Genomic DNA, 27729 nt, shown 5'->3' with positions numbered 1-27729 from the left:
AAATTTAAAATGCCTTACAAATATGGTTAAGATATTATGTAAAGGAAAATTTAAATCTACTGGACAAGATCAGTAAGGGTGAATAATGTTTTCAGTCCTGTTAAGCCACCAATTTGAAAAACAATTAGATAATTTGTGCAGCATTTGGCTCTTTCTTGTGGATGGAGTGACATAAGGAGTTTGAACAGCATGTGCCTGGCTAACATAGCATAATGTCATTTCAAGAGGCTTGCACTAATGGAGTCTATGTAGGAGAAGAGAGAGACAGCATGAGACCTGATAGATCTTCACTGCAGTGGCCCTCACCTCAAGTTACTACTCCCTCATCCAACATGCATGGAACCTCCGCCTGGCACTGAACCACATGCTGTGCTTTTCCATGAAACTCCTACATGTCCGTGCCAATACTGCCATTTTCTTTCAGCTGGGGGCCCCTAAATTTAGGAGTTAATGGAGAAGCAGGTGAAACAGCATCCAAACAGTCTGCTGCAACAAAACTGTGAGTCAAGGTCTGCTTCACCTAAGGTGTAAAAAGCAAAAGGCTTCATGCCAGCCATGCGAGAGGTGAATGTTACCCCATTTGAAAGCACTAAGTATTTATAATATATATATTATAAAATATATCTTATATTGTAAAAATATATAATTATATTTATATATTTAAACATTATCATTTTACACATGCCAAATTTTAAAATATTACTGTGTTTTCCACAATATCAAATGTATAAAAGCCACAAAGGTCTCAGGGTTCCTAATGTTTCTGAGGTGAGGGAGAGTTTTGTGGCAGTTGGCAGTGGGCCAAGCTTATCTTGAGGGCAATTCCTGCAGTATGGAGACAGCATTACACTGGTGCTCAGGCACTTTTGAAAAATCCCACTCAAACGAGGGATTTGCTGAGGATGGAGAGGCACTCCTGCAGGTTGCCCAGCGTTGTTGTGGATGCCCCATCCCTGGAAGTGTTCAAGTCCAGGCTGGATGGGGCTTTGATCAAAGTGGTCTAGTGGAAGGTTTCCCTGCCCAAGGCATGGGGGTCAAAAACAGATGATCTTTAAGGTCCCTTCCAACCCAAACCATTGTATGATTCTATGATTTTAAGCCTTTAAAACATGTATTCTGAGTTGCAGGTGTTGGACTGCAGCAGCCTATTCACATAATCCTGCTTATGCTGTAACCAGCAAGAAAAATTTTACTTTGATAAAAAAATATTGTACTGCTTGATGAGAACAAGATTAGGTAGTTGTTAGCAAAAATTAAAATAGCTCAGAGTTGGGAGAAACTACCATTTCTGCTGCTGCTAAAGACCATCTACTGAACCAATATGAACAGTTACTCTAGGGACAATTTTATGTGTTTTTTATTTACAGCAAAGCTATGTATAAAACAGAGAAACAAGCTGAGTTGCATTCCCAGGTCAGCTGCTGTTGTTTTTGCACAAACAGAATACATATTTAATTGCTTGCACCAAGAAGTGTTTGCTTACTGTAATTGGAATATCTTGCTGCAAAACAGCTTTCAATATATATAAATATTTTAAACTACAGTCATCAGACCTCTAGCTGGTGTAAATTGTCAGAACCTCTTTGAATTCAAAGTAGCTATGGCAATTTTTAGCAGCAGTGGGTCTCCCATTAATTGGAACTCCTGCTGATTCTCAAGGTGTCAGTTTGGCTCATATTTGTTTACAAAGCTCAGCTTGAGTAACTAAACTGTATACTTAGGATATACGTAGAAGCTGTAAATACTCACTGCCCCTGGAAATTAAGCATCTTATTAGGATGACTAAATGAAGAGCACTCTACTTACTTTAATAAGCCACAATTAAAAAGTATTTGAGCATTGCCTTAAATTTCCCATCTCTAAATAAATAATAATACATAAAAATCTTCTAAAAATACTTTATTCTTATTGTTTGCAGAATATTTTGATATGTTGTTCTGTAAGAGATGTTTTAAATGCAATTGTCCAGGGGGTCTTTAAATAATGTTTTTAAATGGCATCAGCTTCTAATGTAGCACACAACCTGCCCAGAGTTTTTTTGCAGTACTTTGGCTTTCTACAGGCTAGTCAGTTCCTCAGGGGTATGTGAATTTTGCAAGATGAAATTCAAGAGGCATCCACTGTCCTGGTGGTCCTCAGCTGGGCCTGAACATTCTGCTGAGATGGCTGATCACACCCTTTCTTTGATAAGCCTTAGCAGGAAGGCCTGAGAGACCCATTGCTAAAGAGCTAGTATTGTGAAGACTCACAACTTGAATACTAGTAGTTCTTTCTTTATTTATTTAAAATGCTGGACAAGCTGCGAAAGCTAGTTCCGAGGACTCTGTCAGCTACATGTGAAAATGTTTAGATATGTGCTGTACTTCAGTATTTGAATACAGTTTTTTCATACAAGCAACTTTACAGCATGCAAACCTTTATAGATACCAGTACAAATATTATCCCTGTAAGTTCTTGAATGTGTTTAAAAAAACATGATTTCAAAGTTGGCCCGTTGTCATGAAAGTTTAAGTTATTTTTCATGTGAAAATGCTCTTGCTTTAGCTGTCTTTTTAAATATTTAGATTATTGATCCTTCAAGCCTTCTGAGTATATAGTGATGTAAGCTTTGGCTACATCTTCCTTTTTAACAGAATGCTTGTTTCAGTCCTGATTTATTAAACATATTCAGCCAGTGCCATGCAGCTTTACACTTAATTTCTCTTGATGAATTGTCAAACACTCTTAAACTGCACTACATTTGTGTCGTGTTACAATCTACCATCAGCGCTTTTCAAAACAAGGATAAAATAAACAGCTCAGAAGATGGACAGCATTTAATTTTTTGCTTGGTAAGGTTGCATTTAAATTTTTCCCATTAAAAATCATTTGAATGGATGATATATACAAGCTGTAAAAATACCCTCGCTTGTGTTTCACTAAGTGCATTTGAGACAGATCCTCAGCTGCATCCAGGAAGCTCTAGGTTGGGGGTTGAGGGGAGGCCCCTGGCAGCTGTGGCCTCCTCTTCCCAAGCCACCTGGGCTACATACAGATTAGATCATAAGAGAATAACTGCAATTCACATCACTGAGATAAGGGCACTGAACTTGGCTTCACCAAGCTCTCTCTGCCTTGTTCTGACGGAGGATGCCCTCCAGCCTGCACCAGGAATGCCCAGGGGCTGGTCTGCATGATAGCTGCATCAACAGGTAGCTGCAGGGAGAGACATACAAAGTGCAAGAAAGAAAATTAGCTTTGAGTTGCTTGACACTCATCATCAATTGCCAACACTGGCTGCCATCATTGGCTATGGTGTTATGGTCTCGGGAAAGCTTGTTCCTTCAGTGAACTTCTGCCAATGCACCACCACATCTGTGGCTTTGCTTGCCATTGTGCTGTAGTTTATTGATCTCCGCTTTTTTCCAGGCACTAGTTATATAGGAGTGTATATACAATAAACTTATATGACAATTTAGTCATGTATTTTACCATTATAGAAGGGAAATCTCTGTATTTTGCCAGTTGGTCCATACCTCACATATGTATGGACCACCTAAGGACCTTTGATCATTTAACATTCAGGTAGTCTTTGTCTGAAGTTTGTTGCACATTCAGAGAATCTGAGGTTAACCAGAGATAGCATGCCTCCACACCATGTGACTTTTAAGTGACTGAGTGATTTCTGAGGCTTTAAAATCCCTTGTAGGAGGGAATTCGTGAAAAGCCTTATAGAGGATTGGGGTTTCTGCTCTGCTTCTGCCTCAACAGCTGCAGCGGTGGCACCAGTGGTTCTAGGACGATGGGCTGTGCAATATGGCTGCAGCTTAAACAAAGCTGTCTCTGTGTATGTAGAGTCTCATTAGTGAGTCATGTTATTTTTGCACATCTTGCTTATTCATTATTGCAAGTGAACAACATTCCCAACACTAAACAGTGAAACAACAGTGCCGTCATCTGTAAAGATAACAGCAGAATTGTACTAAGAATCTGCCCAGGATACAGGAAAGTATTTTTGCTCTCTGACATTGCCAGTTACTCAGAATTTATGAGACTAATTCCGGAAAGGGATTCGGGAGAATGTTAAAGCTGTTTAAATAGCTAAGACATTTAAGTTTTCATGGCAAAACTCTACCAGCTACCTAAAATATTGTTATTAAATGCTTACAGCAGAGACTCTGCCTTTGTTGTAATGAGTACTTAGGGACCTGTCTGTGTCTTTATGCCATTTAGCATTCAAAAGCAGATATTCTGAGACCTTACTTCACGGAGGAGGTCTCTTTCACTATGTGTGCTCAGGCCAAGACTGAGTCCTTGGAATTGCATTTGGAGATGGTGCTGAACGGTGCAGGTGGGAGGTGCTTTACAACCATCCTGTGAACCACTGTGCATCCAGAGATTTTGGGAACTGAATAACTTAAACAAAAAGCGGCTGTGGCTGAGTCTCTGGATACATATTCAAGTCTAATCAGGCTGGAGAGAGCCTTTTATGTCTGTTGCGTGTATTCAAGCTCTGGGCATTAGGCTATTGAAAACAGGCTTAACTTACTGTGCAGAATGCATTTCATGTTTTAATTTCTGGTTTCTAAGGAATGTGGAGTTGCTGTGCTGAAATAGGTGTTGAAAGTGTTGCATTAGGCAAAATCTGATGCCCCTTTCTGTGATGTTCCGCTATGGTGTCTCAGATTTCCAGCAGTGCTCGTGATGTTGGCTGCAGTGGTCCCTGGTCTGGACTTCTGTCTCATTCCCTCATGGTACAGGGACCTTTGTGTGTCTCTATCAGCCTTGGAAATGCCCCCCCTGTGGTTGAGCATGTACATGAGCTGAGTATCACAGTGTTGTGTGCCATAGCGTTCAGATCGTTTTTTGCATGCCTGCCTCTCTGCTTCTTATGGACTGAAGTCCAGCAGATGGGTCAACTGTTAACCATTGCTATGACCCAAACTCACTGGAAGTCAAAGCAGACCTCTCTGCCAGCTTCCCTGGGCTTTGGGCAAGCACCCTGCTGCAATTCTTTTGGGTAACAAACGAGGTATCCCTGTTTGGAATCATTGATGTTACTTTGCAATGGACTGGATAGTCACACTGTCATCTGTCTGTGCAGTTTTGTCTTTTGATAACTGTGGAAGGTGTATCCGCAATTGGTACGGGTAGGCTCTTTAAAAAGAAAAAAAAAGAAAGTGATACTACTTAATGTTTTAAACTTCTTACTACTATTTATTTATGGGGAGATGGACAGTAATTTTAAATAAAAATTATTTAATTCTCATCATTTTTTCATACTGTAATTCTAAAGCAGCCTAAAAATAGCTGTGATCCATACATTAAAATCACTGTCCATGCACCCAAGCACTTGTGAAGTGAGGTATCATGTAACACAAGGGCTGCGGTTTTGTCTGAACTGGCTTGACTTACATACAAGGACACGTTTTCTTCTGAGTAATGGAAAAGGCAAGACTGTGCAGTGACACCAAGGATTAAAGAGTCAAATATTAAAGCACTTGGCTGTTTTTTACTATTAAATCTTTACTCTTGCAAGACTTCAGTTTCTTTATTGAGGAACACCTTCTTCAGTGGGAGTTTTGACTAAGTGTGGTATTGAGGATACAGTCTAATTTTTAAAATGAAAAAAAGTTTCTGCCACAGATACTCAAGTTTCAAAATGCCTTCTCTGTGGCAGAATGATGCACTTTCTAGGATGAGTAAGGGTGATCTAGCATGGCTCTGAGGTCTTGGTATATAATTTTCAATGCAGTCATCACTGCACGTTTTAGGCTCTCAGTTGTAACATATCTGTGGGAGATACAGCAGTGTTGAGCAAAGGTTCTCTGTGTTTTGCTGACCAGAAAGAAATTATTTATTTCCACATGTGGAGGTGGACCTGGATAACAAATCGACAGACAAAGCAGTGTGAAACTAACCTGGTTTTACATGGCCTACTAGACATGATGAGGACAATAATGTGTTATATTTATAAACAATACAGTTTAATTTCAGAGCGATGATTGCAGCTTAAATCCACATTTACCCCTCCATCCTTTTTATTTTCATTTCTCTATTGTGCTGTGAAACTGTCTATGGATATGGCTAATAACCCAGCTAAATAACCCTCTCATGAATGGGTTTCATCTACTTATTTATTACTCTAGGATTACTATCAACCAGCTGCAGCTTCTCTAAATGACTGTGGGAAAATTTTCCTTGATAATCTTTAATGCTTTGAAAGATAAAATTGAACATTTGGCAAGTGAGAAAGCTCTTTCCCTTCAACATTAAAATTAAACATGAAAACTTGTATTAGTTGTCAAAAAAAACCCACCTAGTTGGGTTTAATTCATCTTAGAATATCCAGATGAAAGGTCTAAATAGACATGAACTTAGAAAGCTTGAAAAAAAAGTTGTAAACTCTCAGGTACCATCTTCACCCAAGATAAGATAAAGATTGAAAAGAAAGAACTTTCTAAGAATTTTAGCATAAGGACTTTGTCTAGTTTGGTGAGCTTTAATGTTCAAACTTGAGAGACTACAGCTTAGAGGAAATAGTAGGAGGATGCTTTTACAGATAGACAGATTGATAGGGCTTCCCATCTACTTTAAAATCTGACTGAGATCAAGTGGTTTGTTGAATTGAGAGTTAGTGATATTCTTTGAGATACATTTCATTTTTCATGGGACTGATCACTCCTGCATCTGTGGCACTGACAAAGCAGCTGTTTATGTTATTGCCACCCAGTGTGACAATTTGACATAGCATCACTAAATTAGACCTTGATTTGGATCCTGTTGAAGGGAGGAGTTTTGACATTGACTTTGTAGACAGCAGGCTCCAGATACATATCTAAGCCATTTTCAGAATAAGTAATGTTGCTCAGCATCAAAGAAATAGTGTTTCTAGGATCATCTTTCATCTATGGCTCAGTCCCAATGTCCTTACAAAGGTAAAATTTATGTTTATCTTATTGGAATTCTGTCTGTTAAGTGGCAAGGCTGACCACACAGTTACCTTTCTGAATAGGGCAAACAGACCAAAAGCACAGGCTTTGTAATTAAAAGCTGACTATGAAAAATCTGTAGTAAATATAACTGGTTCAAAAGCAATTGCTTCCGAGAACAAAAGGGACAAATGAACAATTTCATTCCAGTTTTGCAATTGCTTCTCTCTCTCTGGAGTGTGAACCATAATTAGAGCATTTATACAGAATCACATTTGTCAGCCTGGCTGCTAAATTCCCCTTAAAGATTTATTCACAAAGAGCAGTCTGTTATCACTCCCACTATAGCCTACAGTTCTCATTTTCACTTTCAGGGACGGACAAGCAATTACTTTATCTGTATTGGAAATCTCATATAAATCTAACTACACTGAAGCTAGGTAAAGTCAGATCTACACACAAGCAGTTTCCAAACTTCATGACCAGCCAGCAAAGATCTATCTTGCTTCCAGCAGGAGCTATATGAAAAACTGTTACCAGAAGACAATCCCGAAGCTGACATTTGTCCCACAGATGAGCCAATGTAGTAAGGAACACTCTAAAAGCTGTGAAGTACCTGTCTTCCAGGAAGACATCTCACCTAATAAGTGAGAGAAAAATTTCCATTCTAAGTCCAGGAGGGACACCCAGAGACCAGAGTCCAGCCATCTCTAGAGAGGGTGAATCACAAGCCCCAGTGTCTTCTGGTGCTGTATGATCTGATGAAGCCCTGCCACCAGAGGATCTCTCTTCCCAGCCCTTCTCCAAGTGCTCTGAGGGTGTTGCATCCTCTCATTATTGTTGAGGTGACAATGCCATTGACATAGTTCTTGTCAAATCCCACTCAGTACTGATAGACAGATCTTGACAGCATTAAACAAATTTAGAGAGAGAAACTTCATCTTTCTCAACCACATATCATCCCTGAAGAGCAATAGTTAAGCTGCTAACACCTCACAGATACTTTGGAGATGCATGGTGCTACTGTTTCATGTGCCTCTGCAGATCCACAAGCAAGCCTGGGCAGATACCTATCAGAAAGAGTGTACATGTCTGATAGGCTTGGATGCACTAGGGACCTCTGGACATAAAAAATAGGAAGATAAAAGTTTATTATTATGAATTATGAATAAATATAGATGTAGTTGTATACCATTAGAGTATGTGACTGTTGAGGGTCTTAATAATACAGATAGGAAGTTGTACACTTAAACAAGGACAAAGTTTCATCCGGAGGTAATGAAGGCTGCATAAATACCTTGGCAGGTTAGTTGTCAACTGATTTTAAAATGTTATATAGTAACTATAGTTCCTATCATAAATCCAGATGCCTTACATTTGAGTTTGTATGGTGATCCATACTGTCTACCCTCTGCCATCCAGTCATAATGCTCTCTAGACACCTAAAGGAAAACCTCGGAGCATGCACAGAAGCAACTGCATCCTAGGACCAGCTGTCTCCAAATTCTTAGCTGAGTTTCAGACCACTCCCAGCAGCCTTGATTTCATACAGAAGCAGTGATTCTGTTCTTTAGCCTTCGTGTTGGCAACACGCCTCTGCTCAGGTATTTCTCTTATTTGAAAAAAGAGCATTTAAACATGATACAGAGGACACTAGGCTCACGGAACCCCTTTCAGTCTGTTGTGCCCATGCCACTGTGTTGCTAGCAAAGCAGAATTTGTCTATCATCCAGTGGTAGCGTAACATGTATAAACTCTCCATGGAAAAGTCCTCAGGATGTCCAAACAACCTTCTTGTATCTCAGCATCCAGTTAATTGGCTGGTTTTGTTCTTCCTAGAGCTTGAGCTTCTGTTTGGCTGCAGTGTTCACAGGTTTCCTGAGCGAGGATGCCCTCCACTGCCATCTTGCTCGTCCGTACTGCAGGTGCCCTTTGGGCTGGGAGACAGTGTGCTCTCCCAGAATAGCAGGGCAGTCCCCAGAGTCACAACACTAAGCTAGACCCCAGGTCTTGCATTTCAGCCAAGCCTCTACTGTGCAAAGGGAGCAGGACTCTAGAGCCTGCATCCCAAATGTACAGATGTGCCTACAGCAGGGGATAGAGCTTCAGATAGACAGGACTCTTGGCACCTTTGTCCATTGCTTTCTGTTGACTGGCTCTAGACAGCATCTTAGTCAGCATGTAAGCTGTTAGCGCTCCTCTTCAGCTCTTCCTCATGCTGCCTGTTTCTGGAGCCCTGTCCCATATCTTGTGTGGGATCAGTCTGAAGTGCTACGTGTCAAAACTGTATGTGGAACAGTGACTGGCAGCGTCTAGCATAGGCAGTCTGGATCTTGCCTCTTTAGTACATGGCCATACATTTTCCCATCTGCTTGAAAAAACAGCCTAGGCCCACACTGAACATACTTTAAATATAGATTCAAATAAATCTGTGTAAATCGGTTATAATTCCAGGCAGAATTTTATCATCATTTTGCAAAAATAGTTTGGGTTGGTTGATAGAATTTTCATGTTAAAATCCAAGCTGTTCTGAAAATCATTTCTACACTGGAAACACATTTTTCACATTTGAAAGTAACCACAATTATTTGTGCTGCCAAGGGCTTTGAAATATGGAAATGAGAGGTTTATTTAGTGTGTGGATCAAGCTTATAAACAGCTTAAGTCCTCATTCCTTCTAACATCTTAACAGCTGTGCAGTTTCTTACAAAATATGTTTTATCGTTTCAAGAAATGCTGTTAACCTCGCAGTTTTAAAACTGAATGAACAAGGCCTCTTGGACAAATTGAAAAACAAATGGTGGTACGACAAAGGAGAATGTGGCAGCGGGGGAGGTGACTCCAAGGTTAGCCTCAATGTCACCAAAAGCGGGTAAACAGTATGTAAAGTAATTGGTGCATCTGCTGGGGTTTTACCTGCAACAAAACAGCTTCACCAGTAGCACAGCACTGCTGGTACCTGCAGCTGAAATCGAGATGTATGCAATTACTGTCAAAGCAAAAATATTTGCATTTGTTTAAGCACCCCAAGGGGAACTTGTTAACTGTCTCTGGGGTGAGATCTATCACCAGTTTTTGGAAACCTGCATCTTCTGAAATTGTGGTGACCCTTTTCCAAGCTTGCTCTTGTGAACAAGCAATGTGATACCTTCAGGAGCCTGCTCACCACCTCAGACTTTTTTCCTACTATATGGTACAACCCAAAATATTTTTCAGTGACAGTAGAGGAAAAAGGCAAAAATCAGTGTGAATAACTCCAAGGAATAATTTGATGTACAGTCCAGGCTCAGGGATCCTTTATTGACTCAAACAATACTGGTACAAATTACAATTTTCAAGAGTACCCAAAATAGGAAGACATTCCCTAGGCATAATTTATCAGAATTTATCAGACAGGAATTTTAGGCTGCATGTTAGGCTGAGGTGTTGACGGCTTCTTATTCTTTCTGCATTCCCATATCTTCCATATGGCCAGTACCAGTACTTCCTTTCCTCCTCACAGCCTTTTTTGAGAAACTGTCTGGTGCTGAAAAGAAGCAAAAATGTGGGAGATGGTGAAGTGGGGAAGAATGAAGATATTAAAATTATCCCTTCCATGCCAGGCAGCATATAATAATATTTATTTATGTGCTTGTGTGTGAACAATACATGAGAGAATGCTGCACAGAAAACTATGCAGGCACAGAGCTAGTCAGATATAGCTGATTACATTTGACTGATTTTTCGTACACAGTTTATGTAGCTTTCTTTACAGTTGCCTACATATATTTTTTTCTTACTATTTCTCTCCTTCTCTAGTCCTCCTGCTCTTTCATGCTGTGTCCTGGCCTCAGGGACCATCCCTTGGGCTGTTCTGCACTCACCCAGAACTGGTCTCCTAATCCTCTTCACTTTGCCTTCAATCCTGCTGCTCTACCTATTTTTCCCCACACCGCTCTGCTTGCCAGCAGTCACAGTTTCAAAAATGGTCTCTATTTTCTCTTCCAAAGCTCTTAGATATATTAGATCTGATAGCACTTACCTGCAAGTGGATCAGACACCAACTTCTACTAAGAAAGTTGATAACTGAACCATAGATCTACCACATTGTTACTATCAAATGCTCCACCCAAGCCTGAACTTTTGTATTATTTGTATTATTGGGGAAGGGTATTTATTTAATTTTTCTAAAATATCAGAGGCAAGGAATCAAATCATTAAAATATGTCCATTTTCTTAGAATATGATTCGCACAAACCTGCTGTGGTTCCAAGGTGAGATAAAAGCTAGGTAGGAAAATAAGGATGTTTTTAACTTACTTTCCCTGCCACAGGTGCTTTGAGTCATGAAGCAGGAAAAGGGGAGTAGCTCATGGTAGAGAGATAGACAGGGCTTCACTGGGGAAATGTCTAGAAGTGCTGAAGGAGCAGGTTTGGTGTAATGGCAAGTGACAGGAAAAGGGGGGGGGGGAAGAATAGAAAGGAAAGGCAAGGAATGCAGTCTATGGAGAAACAGGGGACACCCATGAATGCAGGAGGGAGGAAGGAACACATTGCCAGTGGAAATAAACCTTATGTGACACAGGCAGTTCAGGATACAATAGAAAATGTGGTGGGCAAGACAGCATTAGCAAAGGATGGAGAACACGATGGAGCTCAACCTGTGGTTCTAGGACTGTATACAGCCTGCTGTGAGCATTCATTTGACCTCAGGCCCATTTCTTGCCACACGTTTTCCAAGGCATAGCTGGGTGAGTAGGCAGTACTAGTGCTCCTGGGAAGATCTAGGTCTGTCATGCACCTGCACTGCCCACGTTCAGTAGGACCAGGCAGATCATGCAGATGAGCAGGCGTTACCACGCTTCTCAAATTCTGCATTGCAGCAGCATCTGCTCTTAGGCTATAAACTATAGCCAGTCTGATTCTCCAAAGTATTAGTTAGCCATTTATCATCCATAAAATCAATTTCCTTGTTCAGGAACAGTTTTGATCAGTAGAATTCAATAAGACCCTTTCTACTGAATTAATGGAGCTCTAAGTATTTTATTTTTTTCTGCTAGCAAATGATCATTAGTGGAATAACCAGGACACTATGCACTGTTGTTGTAAACGTGACAGCCACCAACAAGTCCTACACTAAGTTCTTAAGCATCTGTAGCTAATACTTCTTTTCAATGTATGAATTTAAAAAGAACAAATCCTGAGCTTTCTTAGCAGCTCCAGTCCAAATTACAGGGCTTCCTACTATCATGAATAAGAATAAGAACATCCTTTTCTCTTGAAATACAGCACTGGAGGCTTGACTGATAACTATGCTGTTACTATTTGTGATTCACTAGTCAGAATATGAGTCTAGACTCAGAATAACCAGAGAACTTTGGAAATGAGGTAGTTTATTGAGAGATCAGCAGTTCTCCAAAGGTTTGTATTGCTCTGTAAAACAAGATTGCTCCTGCCTCCATTCTGTGCTCTTAAAAGGTCATCTCTAGCCTCCTCATTTATTGTTCCCTTTAAGGGACAATCTTCCAAAATTCAGAAGGATTGTTCAGAGAGCTGCCAGGTGTGAACCACCTGTGGTCTAGTGACCTCATTAATCGGTTCATGGTTGAAGATAAAACTGAGGTCTCCAAGTCATTTGAGTGCTTTTCAAAGTATTACTTCAGATCCTAACTGTATGCCATCATCATTTCATGTAGTGCATGGGAAGGTACTGAAACACAATTTTCACCACTCTGCTCCATTTTTTTTATAAAAGTGTGAGTGGAAGGAAGCTGTGCTGATAAAGATCTTCTCCAGACTCTGCTGGCAGCCCTCAGGAGAACATGGGAGCCATTGTTTTTTTCCTTCAGCGGATGAGACTGACCTTACACTTAATTAATGGCTCAGCCATGAGTGGGTAATGAAAATGCTCCTAAAGCATAGTCATGATTGCATTTTAAATTCTCTGTCTACTAGAATTCTATATTGGTTTCACAATCACTCAATAATGTGATTTAAATGCTATAATTACCCATTTGTTGTCCTGAATGCAGCTAGCTCACAACTTCATTAATGCCGTTTTAAAGCTCTGTGATTTTGCTGATGTTGCTGGCTCAAGATCCAGCCTGAGGCTCTTGAAAAACAGCCCTTCCAACAGCAAGTGATTGATGATAGGAGAGGAGGAAATGAGTAAGAAGCCAAGAGAGGAGGTAGAAGGGCTGGGAACATGATGAAAAGGTAGAAGATCAGTGTCCCTGTGCCCAGGTTGAGCTGTGCCAACAGCAACTTCAACACATGGGTGAAGAACAAGGTCTCCTGTGCTGTCACACAACAGTTTTGCACTATGGCTACAGGGGGAAAATTCTTCTCCATAGATAAAGGGTAGTTTTAGTTATTATTTCTTATATATTATCCTTACATGAATTTCAGGCAGATGGATCCTCTTTATATATAACAGCAGAGATTCAACAGCTGTACATTGGAAAAACTACACTGATTTTCACAAACTGTGCTAGTTAAACTCTAGTTGAAAGTTTAGCCCAATGTTAGTAATTCAGGAATCACTAAATAACTTGAACAAAACCCAAATGTAAAGTAATTTCCCATTGCTATATTAAGTAAACAATACTGAACTTGATGGGAAATTTAATTAAAAATGCTGGATTTATCCCGTGGATATAACTTCAGTCAGTACATTACTCTTGTTCACATACAGCAAGCCTTACTGATTTTTAGTTTCTGGCCCTTTTAGTATCAGTGGGACTATTCACCAACTGATTGTGTAATCAATGTAGTAACAAGCTGTAAGTGATTAACCCTGAGAACCAAGGTGATTTGGGCATGCATCTCCCATGAGAGCTGTTGAAAATCTACTAAAATGAAAAAAAACAAACAAAACAAAGCCTAAAGTACATTAAAATTCACTACATCTGCAATCACTTACTGTGATTGCAAAAAGGTATTTATGTTGCCATTCTGAATAGCATAAGCAAAAATCTTCCTTTTCCACTCTGCAGCCCCTTAGTCTGAGCTTCTCATACTGGACAATATACATTTCCCATCACAGCTGACTGATTTAAATTAGGACAAAATCCTGTTTTGAAAGTGTAAAATATTTTAAAATATTTTGAATGCACAATTTTAAATTTTGCTTGGAGAGCTTCTCCCTCATCACAGCTGGGACTGTCTGAGGGCAGATGCAAAGGACACACCACACAGACTTGCTAGCACAGATGAGAAAGTGAGGGGCAGAGGACAGGCTTCTCTAAGCTTCTACAGTGCCTTCATTCAGAAAGTTTTGCAACAAAATTCGTGGAGAGGAGAAACAAGGGCCTGGCCTCAGTCACATCGCTGGCTGTATTCCAGTGAAAAGTGGGAATTGCCTCATCCGTGCTGGCCATTGCCATTGAGTTCAGTTATATAGTGAGGATAGCATGGGAATTTCAAGTGTGAAATTGATTGTTTTTCATAAAGGAAAACCTGAGAACTTCCTTGCAGAAACAATGCAGAAGGAACTGCAGTTGCAAAGAAGAAAAAAGTCCCTGCCTGATTCGGGCTTTATATGCCTAAACTGTTAATGCTGAAACAAAAACACGCAAAGGACAAGCATCTGTTTTCTGACACGTTCCCACCTTGCTGCTGGTCTTGATGGTTTATATCTAGTCCTAGTTATCATTTCAATCCATTTAATCTGCAACAACTCTACAGGCTTCTGATTTTCCAAGTGAGAACAGTACCTGTATGCTCCTTGTATTTGTCATAACCAGCCCTGTTACGCTGATGGGATTTAGGAGCACTAAAATGTGGCTCAGTGCCAGTGCATGACATGTTACAGATGATAGCTAGCCAAATAATATAAATTATTTTGCACTTGTACTAGAAGCAAACAGAGGATCGTGTTGACAGGCAACTTGCCAGCAACCCAAGCTGCTACCCACTCGTTTCACAGCTGTGGGACTCTCATATTCCACTGTCAACCTGCACAGCCTGCTGCCAAGAAGCCTGAAGGCAAAATATAAGTTTGAATACTGGAAAAGAGTGAGAAATGGGCATTTTCAGTTCTAGAAGCAGAGTATTCCATATGAATTAAATGTGTGGGATTTGGAAAGTGGATGAAGCTATTACTTTGCTTAGAGGGATCACTTGAGAGTACCTGGGAAATCTTCTCACACAACTGTGGCTGTCAAAAGTAAAATTCCTCAAGAGTAAATGAGGAGATGGGCATCTCAACATCATCCTTTGTTAAAAGTAATCTAAGCCCACCATTTGGAGGTACCTACCTTTTCCACTTAACTACAGGGAGGTCGGTACAGACAGACAAAGCTTGGGGCATAATTTAGAGGTGAAAAAACTCAGGTGAGGTGAATCCCCCCTTTAGGTACATACACAAGGAATAACCAGAATGTATGAAGAGACAGGATCCCTAAAGCTAAGAATAGTTTACAGGGTTCAGCAGCAGTTATTTATGTTTTAAATATATATACAAACATGCACAAATATATTAATACATAAGCACTTGGGGATTTCCAGTTAAAGTTGTTATAGAGTGTAACAAGCCCCTTTCTCTTCAATGGTAACTATCTTAGAAGGTTCAGTTACACTATACTAATTAATGTTTGCACTGTTTATTTATTAAGCCTTGAATTCATGAGTTAACATTTTAGTAATGGATTATGTCACGTTATAAGAGATTAATTTTCCCGTAGGAATCTGCTGGCACACACAGGATCAGGTCCCATGTCATATACCATCACCAGAAGGCTATCTATCACATGCCATTTCTGTTTATCTACCTACTTCTCTGATATATTTTGTATTTGCATGCACATCTGCACATAAATAGATATCCATAGGCTACCACATTAAGAATTGGACAATGATTCAAAGTGGAAAGTACATGAAGTAAGTCTGTTAATAAATTTCATAGATTTTTAAAAAATAAACTGGTAGAACTGCATGAAGTGGGGCATTACCATAATACTCTGAGATTATTCACTGAGTTTAAGTAACTTCAGTGTAAATCCCAGGCAGTTCATAACTTTGAGGCATCAAATTATCTTTCATTTCATTATTTAACTCTATTACATCACCCACAGCAAATATCACCAGTAAAAGAAGCTATTCCAAGTAGAAATTTATCATCAACCTAGGACCCTTTAAATACTGATGTGAATAAGTGAGATTTAAGGAAAAACTTTGAATTTTAAAATAGCGTTGAAACAGGAAATGAAAATCAAAGCCTCACTGTCGTGTTCTTAGCTAAAGATAAGGGTATCATTGTAGCTCTCCCTCTGAGTTCATTGCATGCAGACCTATTACAAGGCTATGCCAAGTGTTTATGGGCAGAAAATTACATGAAGCATCTTCTTTTCTTGCCAGGATAATTTTGAGGGCAGTAAATGAAATACCTACAGTCAAATCATATTATTAGTTTGTATGCATACAAACTAAGAATAGATTGAAAGCAAGGAACACAAATTAATGTTTCTTAAGTCTTATATCCACTTGTATTACATATATCTCTGAAGGGTATGTTGTTAATATGTCTAAGCCAATAGTTTTGGGTTCACAGTAATTGCATACTATTTATTTACAAATTTTCCCCAGCAGTATGTGCCTGTTACCTAAAGCGATGGAGCAGGTCCCGGTCATATGTCTGTCTCTAAACCTGGGCCAACAGTACATGACATAGCACCCACTGTGGCCTCTGCTCTGTCACTTTGCAATGCGATTCTATGTAGTTTTACTTGAATAACATAAAATAACATATATAATGTTATTTATGTTATTTTCCACGTGAAGAACTCCTGTAAACCTTGCCGTTTTGAAACTCAGTGAGGCAGGCGTCTTAGACAAGCTGAAAAACAAATGGTGGTACGATAAAGGTGAATGTGGACCCAAGGACTCTGGAAGTAAGGTCAGTCGCTACAGTTCGGGACCTACTATCGTGTTCACAAAGCGGTAGAGGAAGTAATAAACAAAATGACTTAGTAATAAAATAAGCAGCTGTAGACAGAACAAATTAGCTTTGGCCCATATTGATGGGGGTCTCACTTTAATTTAAGGAAGCACTATTGCATTTTAAAGTCTTCAGTGATATAGATCACCAAACATCATCCTACATGTTCAGAGCATCTCCTTGAAGAAATACAAGGAAAGTTTTTTGCATTTGGGAGAGGCAGGCTGGATTAGTTGTTTCCTTCCTGCCTGGAGGGGATGGACTTTTCCCATTGACTATTTAGGAAATGTCCCTTCACATCTTCTTTTGGAGGTGGCCTACCTCAGCATTTTTCTGTAAAGGAGAAATGCTAGCGGAAAGCATTGCCTTTCACTGCTGCCCAGGAAGATGGTGTCTGGTTGCCTTTGGGAATGGCCCTGGCTGCTTGAGGAGCTAAGGAGGACTTGAGCTTTGAAGTGAAAGACTTCAATAATTAATCACTTTCTACAGCTACCAGTGTTCATCCTAATCCATTCCCAAACAGTAATACTGACAGCTCCAGGGAGTGGAGCCTCTTCTATTTCTCTCTGTTTGGGAACAGACCTGGAAGCAGGTATTTTCTGGTGGCTGGGAAGCACCACAGTCAGTTCCAGCCCTCAATTTGGAAAATCTGGCATTTCTTCACGGTGACTGACTCAGTGTCAGCCCATGCAGCCACAGCTAAAATGAAAGAGTGACGGGCCCTGCTGCTTGCTGCCTGCACGTCCTGAGAGTTACTCAGATAAAAGTAGTGTGGGAAGCAAGCGTTCAACACATATTGCTTTTTCTGGCAAGTGCTTTGAAGAAAGGAGTGAAAACCAGTTAAGAGGATAACAGAGTACCCATAAATGACAGCTGAGAAAGCCTCAACCCACCACCCACATTAGGGCAACTCTTTCTCAGTCCTGTTTCCTCTTTGTTTGCAAGCACAGTGTTAGTAATTGCCACCAGAGGAACAGCCATCTCCAAGATATTTGGACTCCTCTTAGCCAGTTAAAAAGACAGACAAAGCAGAACACATATATAAGCCCCAATCACCTCTGTATATCCATGGAAAATGTTACTGTGCTAATCTACTGATTGTGCAATAAATAGTGCCTCCTTAAATTAAATATCCAAATTTTTTGCATTCTTCATAAATTAAAATTTCATAGAGATTACAATCAGAATTTAAGTACTCTCCTTACTTTAGCTAAAGATTATATAGTCTGCATAAGAATAAAGCTTTATAAGTATCTTAAGGCACACAATGTAGCATATGGAGTCAGTCCTGAGAGAGTTCCTTGAGAACTATGCTAAAAATGCACAGGGATTTCAAGTCAAAAAAATGTGATTCATAACGCAGCAGTGAAGTATAGAGAAATAGTAGTAAATACATCCAAGAAGGCAATTGTTTGTAAAATTCTAGATATTTAATAATTTGTTAAAGAAAGCTCTCACTTATCTAAATTATCACTAATTTGTAACATTTTATAAATTGCTATTTAGATGTATACTTTTATTGAGCCTTAGTAGTCCATGGGCATGTTCCAGAACTGTATCTAAGTAAAAAAAACCAATATACAATAATAGGTAAGAGGCAAATATATCACAATGTGTATGGTACAGTGTGCACTGTCAGAGGAAGTGTTTGTTCAAAGAAAGAAATTAGGCCTCACATGTTTTTTTCACCTGTCATTTAAGTATCAGAAGCTCAGTCTGGATCTTTTAAATTAACAGCAATGCCTACCACAAGTACAATTACTGTTTTTTGTAAAGATCAAGCAGAGTCTTGTCTGATATAAATGGATTTCTGGATTCCAAGGCTTCTGAAGAGCTTTACATAAATGCAGTTTCATATCAGTGCTGAAATGTCCCCTAAAGAGAGCTAGACATGTCATTGCCTAATTCTCCACTTAATGGAAGCAATGCTTTGCAGTAAGCAAGCAATGACATCCTGATATGTTGGCAATAAACTTGTAATATTTTTTATGCCAACCAGGGAAAACAGTTGCTTAAAATATATTTTATAGATCCAGATAGGTCAAATTTTGGGAAAGTGTGTAGACAACTGTTGTTAAATTTCAGCTAAACAATGTTATTAATTTCCATTTCCAATGTTTTAATGTGTGGCTTGTGCTTCTGGGCATGTGTTTTCCAGGGTTAACTGTGTCACTTCTGTTTTCCCAGGACAAGACGAGTGCCTTGAGTCTCAGCAACGTTGCTGGAGTCTTCTACATTCTGGTTGGAGGCTTGGGCTTGGCAATGCTGGTGGCTTTGATAGAGTTCTGTTACAAGTCCAGGGCAGAGGCGAAACGAATGAAGGTGGCAAAGAGTGCACAGACTTTTAACCCAACTTCCTCGCAGAATACCCAGAATTTAGCAACTTATAGAGAAGGTTACAACGTATATGGAACCGAAAGTATTAAAATTTAGGGGTAGGATTTAGGGCCTACTACAGCGAGTGGGTGATGCATCTTGTAACGCAGTGTTGTGACATGTCTGTCTAGTGGTGCTTGCTTCTGAACAGAGCTTTATATTCTTTATATTTTGGAAAATTTCAGTGCAAAGTGGTTCAGTTCTTTTGGCTGCAGATGTACAGTATATTATTCTATGTTGCTAATAGACATCTGCATTGCAAGGAATTTTTAACATGAAAAATATATTTTGAACAGCTCAAAGTTGTTTAATCAGTTGAAAGATGACAACTATTTGAAATCAGAAAGTATATATCCAGAGGGCCAGTGTTTAAGTGCTTGATTGGGTAGTCTGTTTTGCCAAAGGTTTGCACTCTACTAGTGACAAATTGCTGGAAGCTTGTATTATTTGATGTTGGCCCTAACTGGAACTTCATTATAATCAAGATTTAGGATAGTCAATATCACTGAACCATAGTTAATGTAATAGAAGAAAAGGCACTGTTACAAGAAGTCTAAATGTTGTTTTACCTTCTCTCCTTCCTCCCCTCCATGTCCCTTCAACCTCCCTTTGATACATGTTTTATGCTAATTGTGTGGCACTTTTTTTTTCACAATATCCTGCTTCAGGTCAACCTTTGCCCACTCTTAAGAGTCACATAAAGTCACTAACCAGTGGATAGACCTTGATTATTGTCCTCAGCTTTCAGTAACATACCCCTTACTTAGGTCAAGACTAGTACATTTTAGGTATTCATACAGTCATTTTGGAGGCTGAACAACTGATGCTGCCAAGCTGCATCCTGCATAGCTCTCCTGAGTAGGCATGCAGGGGTGGTTTACTAATGTAGTTGCTTTCATCTGCACAGTGAATATCTTGCCAGCTAATGATTAGACAAATAACTCTCTGACCTTTGGAAATGGCACGTAGCAGCAAATTGAGCTGCTAAATATAACTTTTACATAGCTCCCAAACTATATGGGCTGCTTTATACATGAATGTGCAGCTAGGACCCTACCCTGTTATGCTACCTAGAGCTCCCTTGCCCTTGCAAATAGCAAGCCACATGTCTCCTCTGTTAACAGAAAACTTGAGCTACATTTTCCTGAAATCACTGAGCCATCCTTATAGTGGAAGTAAGAATCACAGATTTAGGGAAACGAGACGAAGAATATAATACTTATGTTGCCACCTAGAAAAAAAAATTGTAGGAAACAACTGGAGATAAAATTATCATTTTTTATTTATTATTTATATAGCGCTGGAGTACACGGCGCTGTACAATAGGTGAAGTGTGCCAAACACATAACAGGTCCCTGTCCCGAGGAGCTTACAGCCTAAAGGCACAGCCGGTACAATACCGAACCATACAGTACAGAGCAAACACAGAGTGAGCAGAGAATGGTGTTTGAGCATGATAGCTGGAGCGCTGCGAGGAATAGGTGGGTTCTCGGGGGGCGAGGGAGGGGGCTTGGTGTACGCTGGCTGGGAAGTTGTCCCAAACATACTGTTACTGTGTAGTTTTCTTTTGTTCCCTGTTGTAGAAGAAGTCATGACCCTGGGTATATTTTAATCCTAACAGAGCTGCCAAATTTCCCCATGTAAAAAAAAAAAAAAAAAAGTGTTAGGTGTGCACTTTGTTCACTAGAGAAAATGTGAGCCAGAGTAGGTGTCAAGAGGACTCCAAGGGTATAGGCCAGTGCTCATTACTGTGAATTGGGAATCAAGACTTCCAGATGCTAACTTTAATCTCCCAAGTTCACTCCCTACTGTCAGTAATAGCGGTCTTAAAAAGAAGTAATCCTGTGCAAGTAATTGTGCAAAATGCAAATGAAGAGTGCTTTTTCCTTTACATTGTTTAGTGATGTACTCACAACTGAGAGTGTCCCGAGGCTGGTATAAAAGTAAGAGTCCTAGAAAATATATTCCTTATCAAGTTTACAGAATGCAATACATTCAAAACATAGTCTTAAAGAAAGCGAACAAAAGAATTAAGCTTTCATTCAAATACTGACCTGACCCAAACTGTCTGTGCACACTAAACATGGCATGACTTGACAATCCTCACAGTTCCCACACAGATCTGTGATTTAAGTGCGACACTATGATTATACTTGTAGAATTTTTTTTAGCCTTAGTTTTTCTTATAATAAAAAAAATAGAGCTAACTGAGTTTTATTTTTTAAGAAAAGATCATTTTTAAGGAAAGATCGGCTTTCTTTAAAGCTTGGATTTCCATGAGACTTCTTGCAACATAGAGATTAATTCTTATAGGAAAACTACATTTAAAAGGATAGAAAAAAGATACAAGAATCTTTTTGCATATTTTTAAATTAAAAATTCATGTTTGGGTCAGTCAAAACTTCTAATAGTCACTTGAAAACATTTTAGGGTGCAGACTTTTAAAATTCACAAACAAATCACTAGGATTTTGAGCAAATATTCACAGACTTCTGAAATTCTTCATTCTGCTTATTTGATGTAATATTTACCTGAAAAATGTCAGGTGGACTTCTTATAAAAATACTTATGCTCATATGTGGAAGACTGCCAAGGTCCAGTCATCCTCCCCTTGCCACGGAGGCAGTGAGGGGTACCTGTGTGCTGCACTCTGCACAGGATGACTATGCCATCTGTTGTTCGTACATGTGCTAGTCATAAACCCCTGTTTAGCTGGCGGCAGTACAGAGCCCACAAAACTGGTTGCACATATTTCTGCAGAAATATGTCTATCTGCTGCATTTTGAAACTTTCAATATATTTATTTATCCAAGGAGTAAGGAGATCGTATTAGGACTAAAACTTGCTAATATGGAAAGATGCTTGGTGGTTCTAACCTGCATGAGTAACCAACATGCTGACTTTTTAAGCTAACATCAAATGGCTTTAATGGTATATGTTTTAAACTAATTTAAAATAGCTTAAATAATCCTCTATTAATATTCATTACCATGGGTTTTTTTTATTTTAGTTTCATCCAGTCAAACATGAGTTACTCCAGGGGAATTCACCTGCCTGCGAGGCAGCAGAAAATGAAGGGCTAGTCCGTATGTATGGACTGGTCTATATGATAAAGGACTAATCTCTATGTGTGGCATAGAGACATTCAAAAGAGATGATAGGCTGTTGAATCTGCTGAAGGCGGAGAAGGAAGTTTACTTAAGGAGGGAACAAGCCCTTCCTATTCCCTGGGTCAGCAGTTTTCCATTTTTGTGTATCCATAGTAAGCCCTTAGTATACAAGTGGAGCTGATGCCGAGAACAGTGCAGACCCTAACATCCCTCTCTCCAGCTGCTCTAGGGCAAAACCCTATACTGAGTTCCTTACCCCAAACCCACAGGTTTTTGAAGGGATTATCCCATTATCCAGCCAGCCACCACCACCTCCTCTCTGTGGCTGCCTCAGTGGGCCATGAAGCTCAGGAACCAGCTTCCAGCTCAGCTGTCTTCTCTTGCTCTCCTATCCTATGCTATTGTTTATAACTAACAACTGAAATTAATTACAAAACTACAAAAATCAATGAAAAAAATTATTATTACAATTAACTACAAAAAAAGGTGACGTGCTACAGGATGGCTCAGTAAATGTGTAGTGCGCTTATTTTGACTTGTATACTTTTAATTTCAAAGTCAAGACAGAAAAATCCATTAAAAGTTCATCTTAGCTATTTGTGCCAAAGACACCTCCATGTGACCCAGGTACTAGAGGAGTGTAAATGACAAAAGAACCCACACAGGCTAGGATATTTGTATTACATACACTGAGGATATCAGTTTCCTAAATTCCCATCTCCCATTAGGAACAAGGCAGTCAGTGTTTTCACATTATTAATTTCACAACTAATTTAATCAAAACTAATGACAAATTTGAAAATACATTATCACTATTAACTGCATACAGTTACTGCTAAGAGACTTTCACAGTTTGGGTAATATTCACAGTAAATACCAGGACTTTTCCCTCTAATCCCAGCTGCTCCAGAAACTGTTTCTGCAGCCAGGCCATAAATCTGAAATTGTAGCAGAACAATTAAGCAGAGTATTAGCCTGGCTTGTTACCTATAGCATAGTTTAAATTACAAAGCAGAAGCTTATCTGGTTACTTGGCTTTGTGGCACTGTCCCAAGTACAAGTTTGACCTGCTCTTCCTGGCTTTGTAATTGTCTGAGTTGTTTCTGTGGCATGTTGCTGAGCTGTTGTTATCTCTGCCGTGAGAGGAGAAGAGTTATTTTCTTGCAGTTTTTCTGCTCTTCTGTGGAAAGCTGCTGAGAAACTGTTATTCTCATTTAATTTTTTTTTTTTTTGTGGGATCCTTTTTATTGTCTTTCTGTCCTGAGTGTGTTGTCAATGGCCAGAAAGCTATATAGACTGAGCTACTAAACCACAGTTACACACAACTCATATACCCCTATAAATCTGTGCTCCCACTTAGATTTCCCAGTGGCAAACTCTGAATGGCCATGAACAGATAGCTGATCAACATGGTGGAGAGACTCTGGTACATAATGATGACTTTCTGGGAAATTTAGCACATCTGGAGTAAGCTGTCTCTTTTGCACCCAAGTTTGCTTTCTGATCTGGTTTGGACTCTCACCCTTCCCCCAAACTAAAGCCCCTTTGTTTTTTTTCTTGCCATTGACCAAAACATGTTCTCTGCACTTCTACAGACAGTTGCCAGTCCTCAACATCCATTTGCAATGGGACTCTGGACATGCAGTATTTGGTTCTACACCACATTGCATTGTGTCTGTGCTTTGCAAATGCAGAGATTTTTATTTGCTGCTGGGAAGTAGTTGAAGTTTTTGGTACTGTATAGGTCCAGGTTCCCACTCCCTCATTACCTCTGCTGCCCTTTTTGTATCTGGGTATTGTTTGAGGTCAACATATGTTTGTTAACAGTTCCTGTCACCAAGTACAGTGGCAGCAGGGAAACTTTTCAAAGGGTGACTTTGGGCATTGCAATTGACAATTACCAAAGCCAAGGTTTTTCTACATAAAGGGAATGCCATAATGCCCTCTGTAAACTGAGGCCTTTTTTCTGAATACAGATTACTTGCGAGGGCTGAAGCTTTTAGGGTAATTGATTTGGAAAATTACTTTTATATCCAAACCCCAGCTGTGCCATAACAGTCACTGTATTTTTGATAACTCCTTTTGAAGGAGCTGCTGAGAGCAATGCAACATTAGACTGGTGCATTTCCATAGAGGTGCACCAGAAGCAGTGGAAATGTTTGGGAGCTTTAAGGACTCTCCCTATCCCTATACACATGCACTCATATATAAAATGAAATTCACATATCAAACACCAGCTCAGAATTTCACTGCTACCTGAGAAGGAGAAACTGGGCTCAGAGGGATAAAGTTTGAAATGCAGAGATCAAGAATAAGGCAAATAAAATGATATTATGATGTTTGTCATCCCTTTGCTCCTATGTGAATGCACCCTCCTGTCTCTGTTTTTTTCCAATTGGTATTTCAGACTGCATCCCTGCACACCATGTACATGGGTTAGTTTCTTAGACTATAGCTTCTGCTGACTAGAAGTCAGATTTCCCGACTAATATCTTAACATGGTTATCTCTGAAATCTCTTTCAATGTAGCATAATTTGGGTGCCTATTGTTTCAAGTGTCCTTGCTGCATTGTTTCAGCTTAGACACCTCCCATAATTTTAGTCATCTGGAAATCATTTACTCTAAACTAGTCATCTTGGCTTTTTCTATTAACACATGAGAATGCTCTATTAGATTAGGTTACTAATTTTTGGATAACTTAGATAGCATAACTACAAATCTTTAAACAAATCCAAATTTTTTGCTTGAGTAATTTAATCACTAAACAAGATATTTTATTCTGATTTATCTAAAAGTAAAGATTTTAAAGTAAAACAATTTAAACCTTCTTGTGGAAAATTTAGACAATGTAGAAAACTGCATTTTCTTTCAATACATTACATTTCCTTTGAAAGTTCCCACCTTCTCTAGTTGTAGGGAAATATATATATCTGAAAGAGATTTGAGGACAGTTCTCAGATTTCCTGATACTAAATATGTGCATTGTGAAAAGAAGTAATAATTTCTTTAGATTCGAACCACGGAATTGCCACAAAGATAGATGATCCAGCTATTGCAATTTATAAATTATTTTCAGTAGTTAGATTTTATGTTGACATTCCTAGTTGAAGGTCTAAGCCTATAAACACCTGTGCATGACTTTATTCACAGATGCCAATGCTGTCAGGTTCATAAAAACCTTTTCACTGTATGTAAACATAGTTTGAAGAAGTTTAGATGAAGGTATTGCCTTGTCAGTTAATTTCATTATCAAATTGAGATTTTATATTTAAATCATTAATGATTTATTGTAATGAAATTTACCCTCAGAATTGCTAGTCTTTTTTCCTCAGTAGACTTAAATGCTATTTATTATTATTTATAATTATTACTATTTTTATATTTAATGTTAACATAAAAAATGCAGATGTCTAAAATTTAATATTTTGGTGTTTGCTGTGTTCTGGTTAGTTGAAGGACGGAAACTTTATAACACTTTCCTCTTTTCTGCTTTTTCTTCAAACCCAGCTTACCTTTTCTGAAGCCATAAGAAACAAAGCCAGATTATCCATCACAGGGAGTGTGGGAGAAAACGGACGTGTATTGACTCCCGACTGCCCGAAGGCCGTGCATACTGGAGCTGCAATTAGACAAAGTTCAGGATTGGCTGTAATTGCATCGGACCTACCATAAAAACCAAAAAAATAATTGAGTGCCTTAATCAAACTGTGTTGGTGACTGATGGGAACACAGCACAGACTGTAACGACATGGGAGTGTCATTGATGAACCAATAATTTGGCTGAGAAAGGGAAGTACGTCCAAATGCGCCAGACATCATCAGCAACAATGTGTGCATGAGCTCAGCTCGGAAACCCAAACTCAGATTTTATATCAGGAAAATTCATAATTTAGTTTTGTTGGGGGGAGGGGGCTGGGAAGGGTGTATTAACAGCAACAAATTTCACTTGAGTGGACTTAAAACTAATAAGACTTGCCAATTTAGCGCATTAAACTGTGAAGAACATGCTCAGAAAGGACACCATTTTGGTCTTTGTCTTAAGAGAGAGAGAAAAATAGCTATAGAAGTCAATGAACATGCTAACCTGTGTCTCCAGAACATCAATATATACAATGGAAGAATACTCAGCTGTTCAGCTGTAGAAATTAATCACTAAACTGTGATAAAAAAAAATAAATATGTAAATCCTGTGAAAAAAATAAAGAAATTATTTACATTTTCTTTGGAAAAAGAGGAATATTGAAACATGCTTGCTTTTTAACTGATGTAAATTCAGTAGAGGACAACACAATTCTTTTTTCTAACCATCTTAGGGAAAAATCATTGCAATAATTGATATAAAATACCATCACTGTAATAAAATTCAGAGAATTTTTTTTTATAAAAGTTGTTGGTCATCCTCTTGTTTGCTGTTACCTTCATTTTGTTCCATCATTCTGTGTTCAAAAGATTTGCATCTGTCTAATACAAGAAACAAAATGATAAAATGTTTAGAGTACTTCATCAGTCTGCAGTGTAGAATCAAAAGAGACTACGGGTCACTCATGTTACAGATATTATTTATAATCTTGTTCTGTGTAAGAAACTGTGGTTTTTGTACCCACCAAAAAAGAATAAAACAACAAATGTTCTTATAATATTGACAGAGCTTGAGTTGTTTTCTGATCATTAGGGATGTCACTTGGAAAAAAAGAAAAGGTGGTTTATTACTTACAACAGGATGCAGTATCTTATCAGAGAAAGTCTGAGTTCTTAAGATTTTTTAAGTGCTTAAAGTCTATAGGGAGGAGGGACTCAAAGCAGCCAAAGTATTGTCATGATTATTCACTAAATATTTTAGTTCTAGTCACTAAAACCCTATCTGAGATGTTAGGGAACCATTTAGCATCTTCTGAGTAGGTCAAGGGACAGGATGCCAGGGAGCAGGAAAGTACAAATGACAGTCCTTCAGAGTGATGTGATAGATACAGTCTACTTGGTACCCAGCAACCTCAGTTTTCATCATCCAGCCTATCAGTGGCACACCAGGAAAAGACTAGCAGCCACCATTTGAATAAAAGCCAAATGTTGACAGGAGTAGGCATGTCTGTAGGTGCAAAGTTGCAGTAGGTTTGTTCTGTGAGGGTCATTCTCCTTGACCATACCAGACCTGGCAGTAGTGTCCAAATCCAGCATATTGCCACCAGGTAACAACTCCATGCCAGACCCCAGTCTGCAAATCAGAGAAAACTTGAATTAATCATAGCTTCTAATGCACTCATGATTTTGCCAGGCTCATGAGGGGTCATGTTTCAATGGCTTACACTTCACCAAAGCCTTGTGCTGCTGCTTATCTCGGCCCCCAGGGCTCTCGCAAAGCAGAGTGTGGGCGCTGGATGGAGCCTAGCGTTGCCCAGCAATGACCAACTCTCAACAA

General features: G+C 39.2%; 1 protein-coding gene across 9 annotated transcripts in view; it reads left to right on the top strand.

Moving 5' to 3' along the window:
• The window catches only part of GRIA4 (glutamate ionotropic receptor AMPA type subunit 4), a 223838-nt gene extending 196878 nt beyond the window's left edge, over positions 1-26960 (top strand). Inside the window, exons 14-17 of one of the 9 annotated variants that reach the window (XM_027677321.1) lie at positions 16670-16784; positions 19014-19148; positions 20501-20683; positions 25821-25931. In XM_027677321.1, coding sequence (XP_027533122.1) covers positions 16670-16784; positions 19014-19148; positions 20501-20635 — 385 coding nt within the window. In that variant the 3' untranslated portion in view covers positions 20636-20683; positions 25821-25931. Of the gene's footprint in view, positions 1-9642; positions 9758-16669; positions 16801-19013; positions 19262-20500; positions 20684-25820 lie in introns of those variants that run through there. The other 8 variants (XR_003533269.1, XM_027677327.1, XM_027677320.1 and 5 more) reach the window with 8 other exon arrangements.
• The last annotated feature ends 769 nt before the right edge of the window (positions 26961-27729 follow it).

Source organism: Neopelma chrysocephalum, unplaced genomic scaffold, assembly GCF_003984885.1.
Source record: "Neopelma chrysocephalum unplaced genomic scaffold, ASM398488v2 Primary Assembly neopelma1_43, whole genome shotgun sequence".
NCBI classification, from domain to species: Eukaryota; Metazoa; Chordata; class Aves; order Passeriformes; family Pipridae; genus Neopelma; species Neopelma chrysocephalum.
Note: the sequence above shows the minus strand (reverse complement) of the source record. Positions and strands in the feature narration are given on the sequence as shown.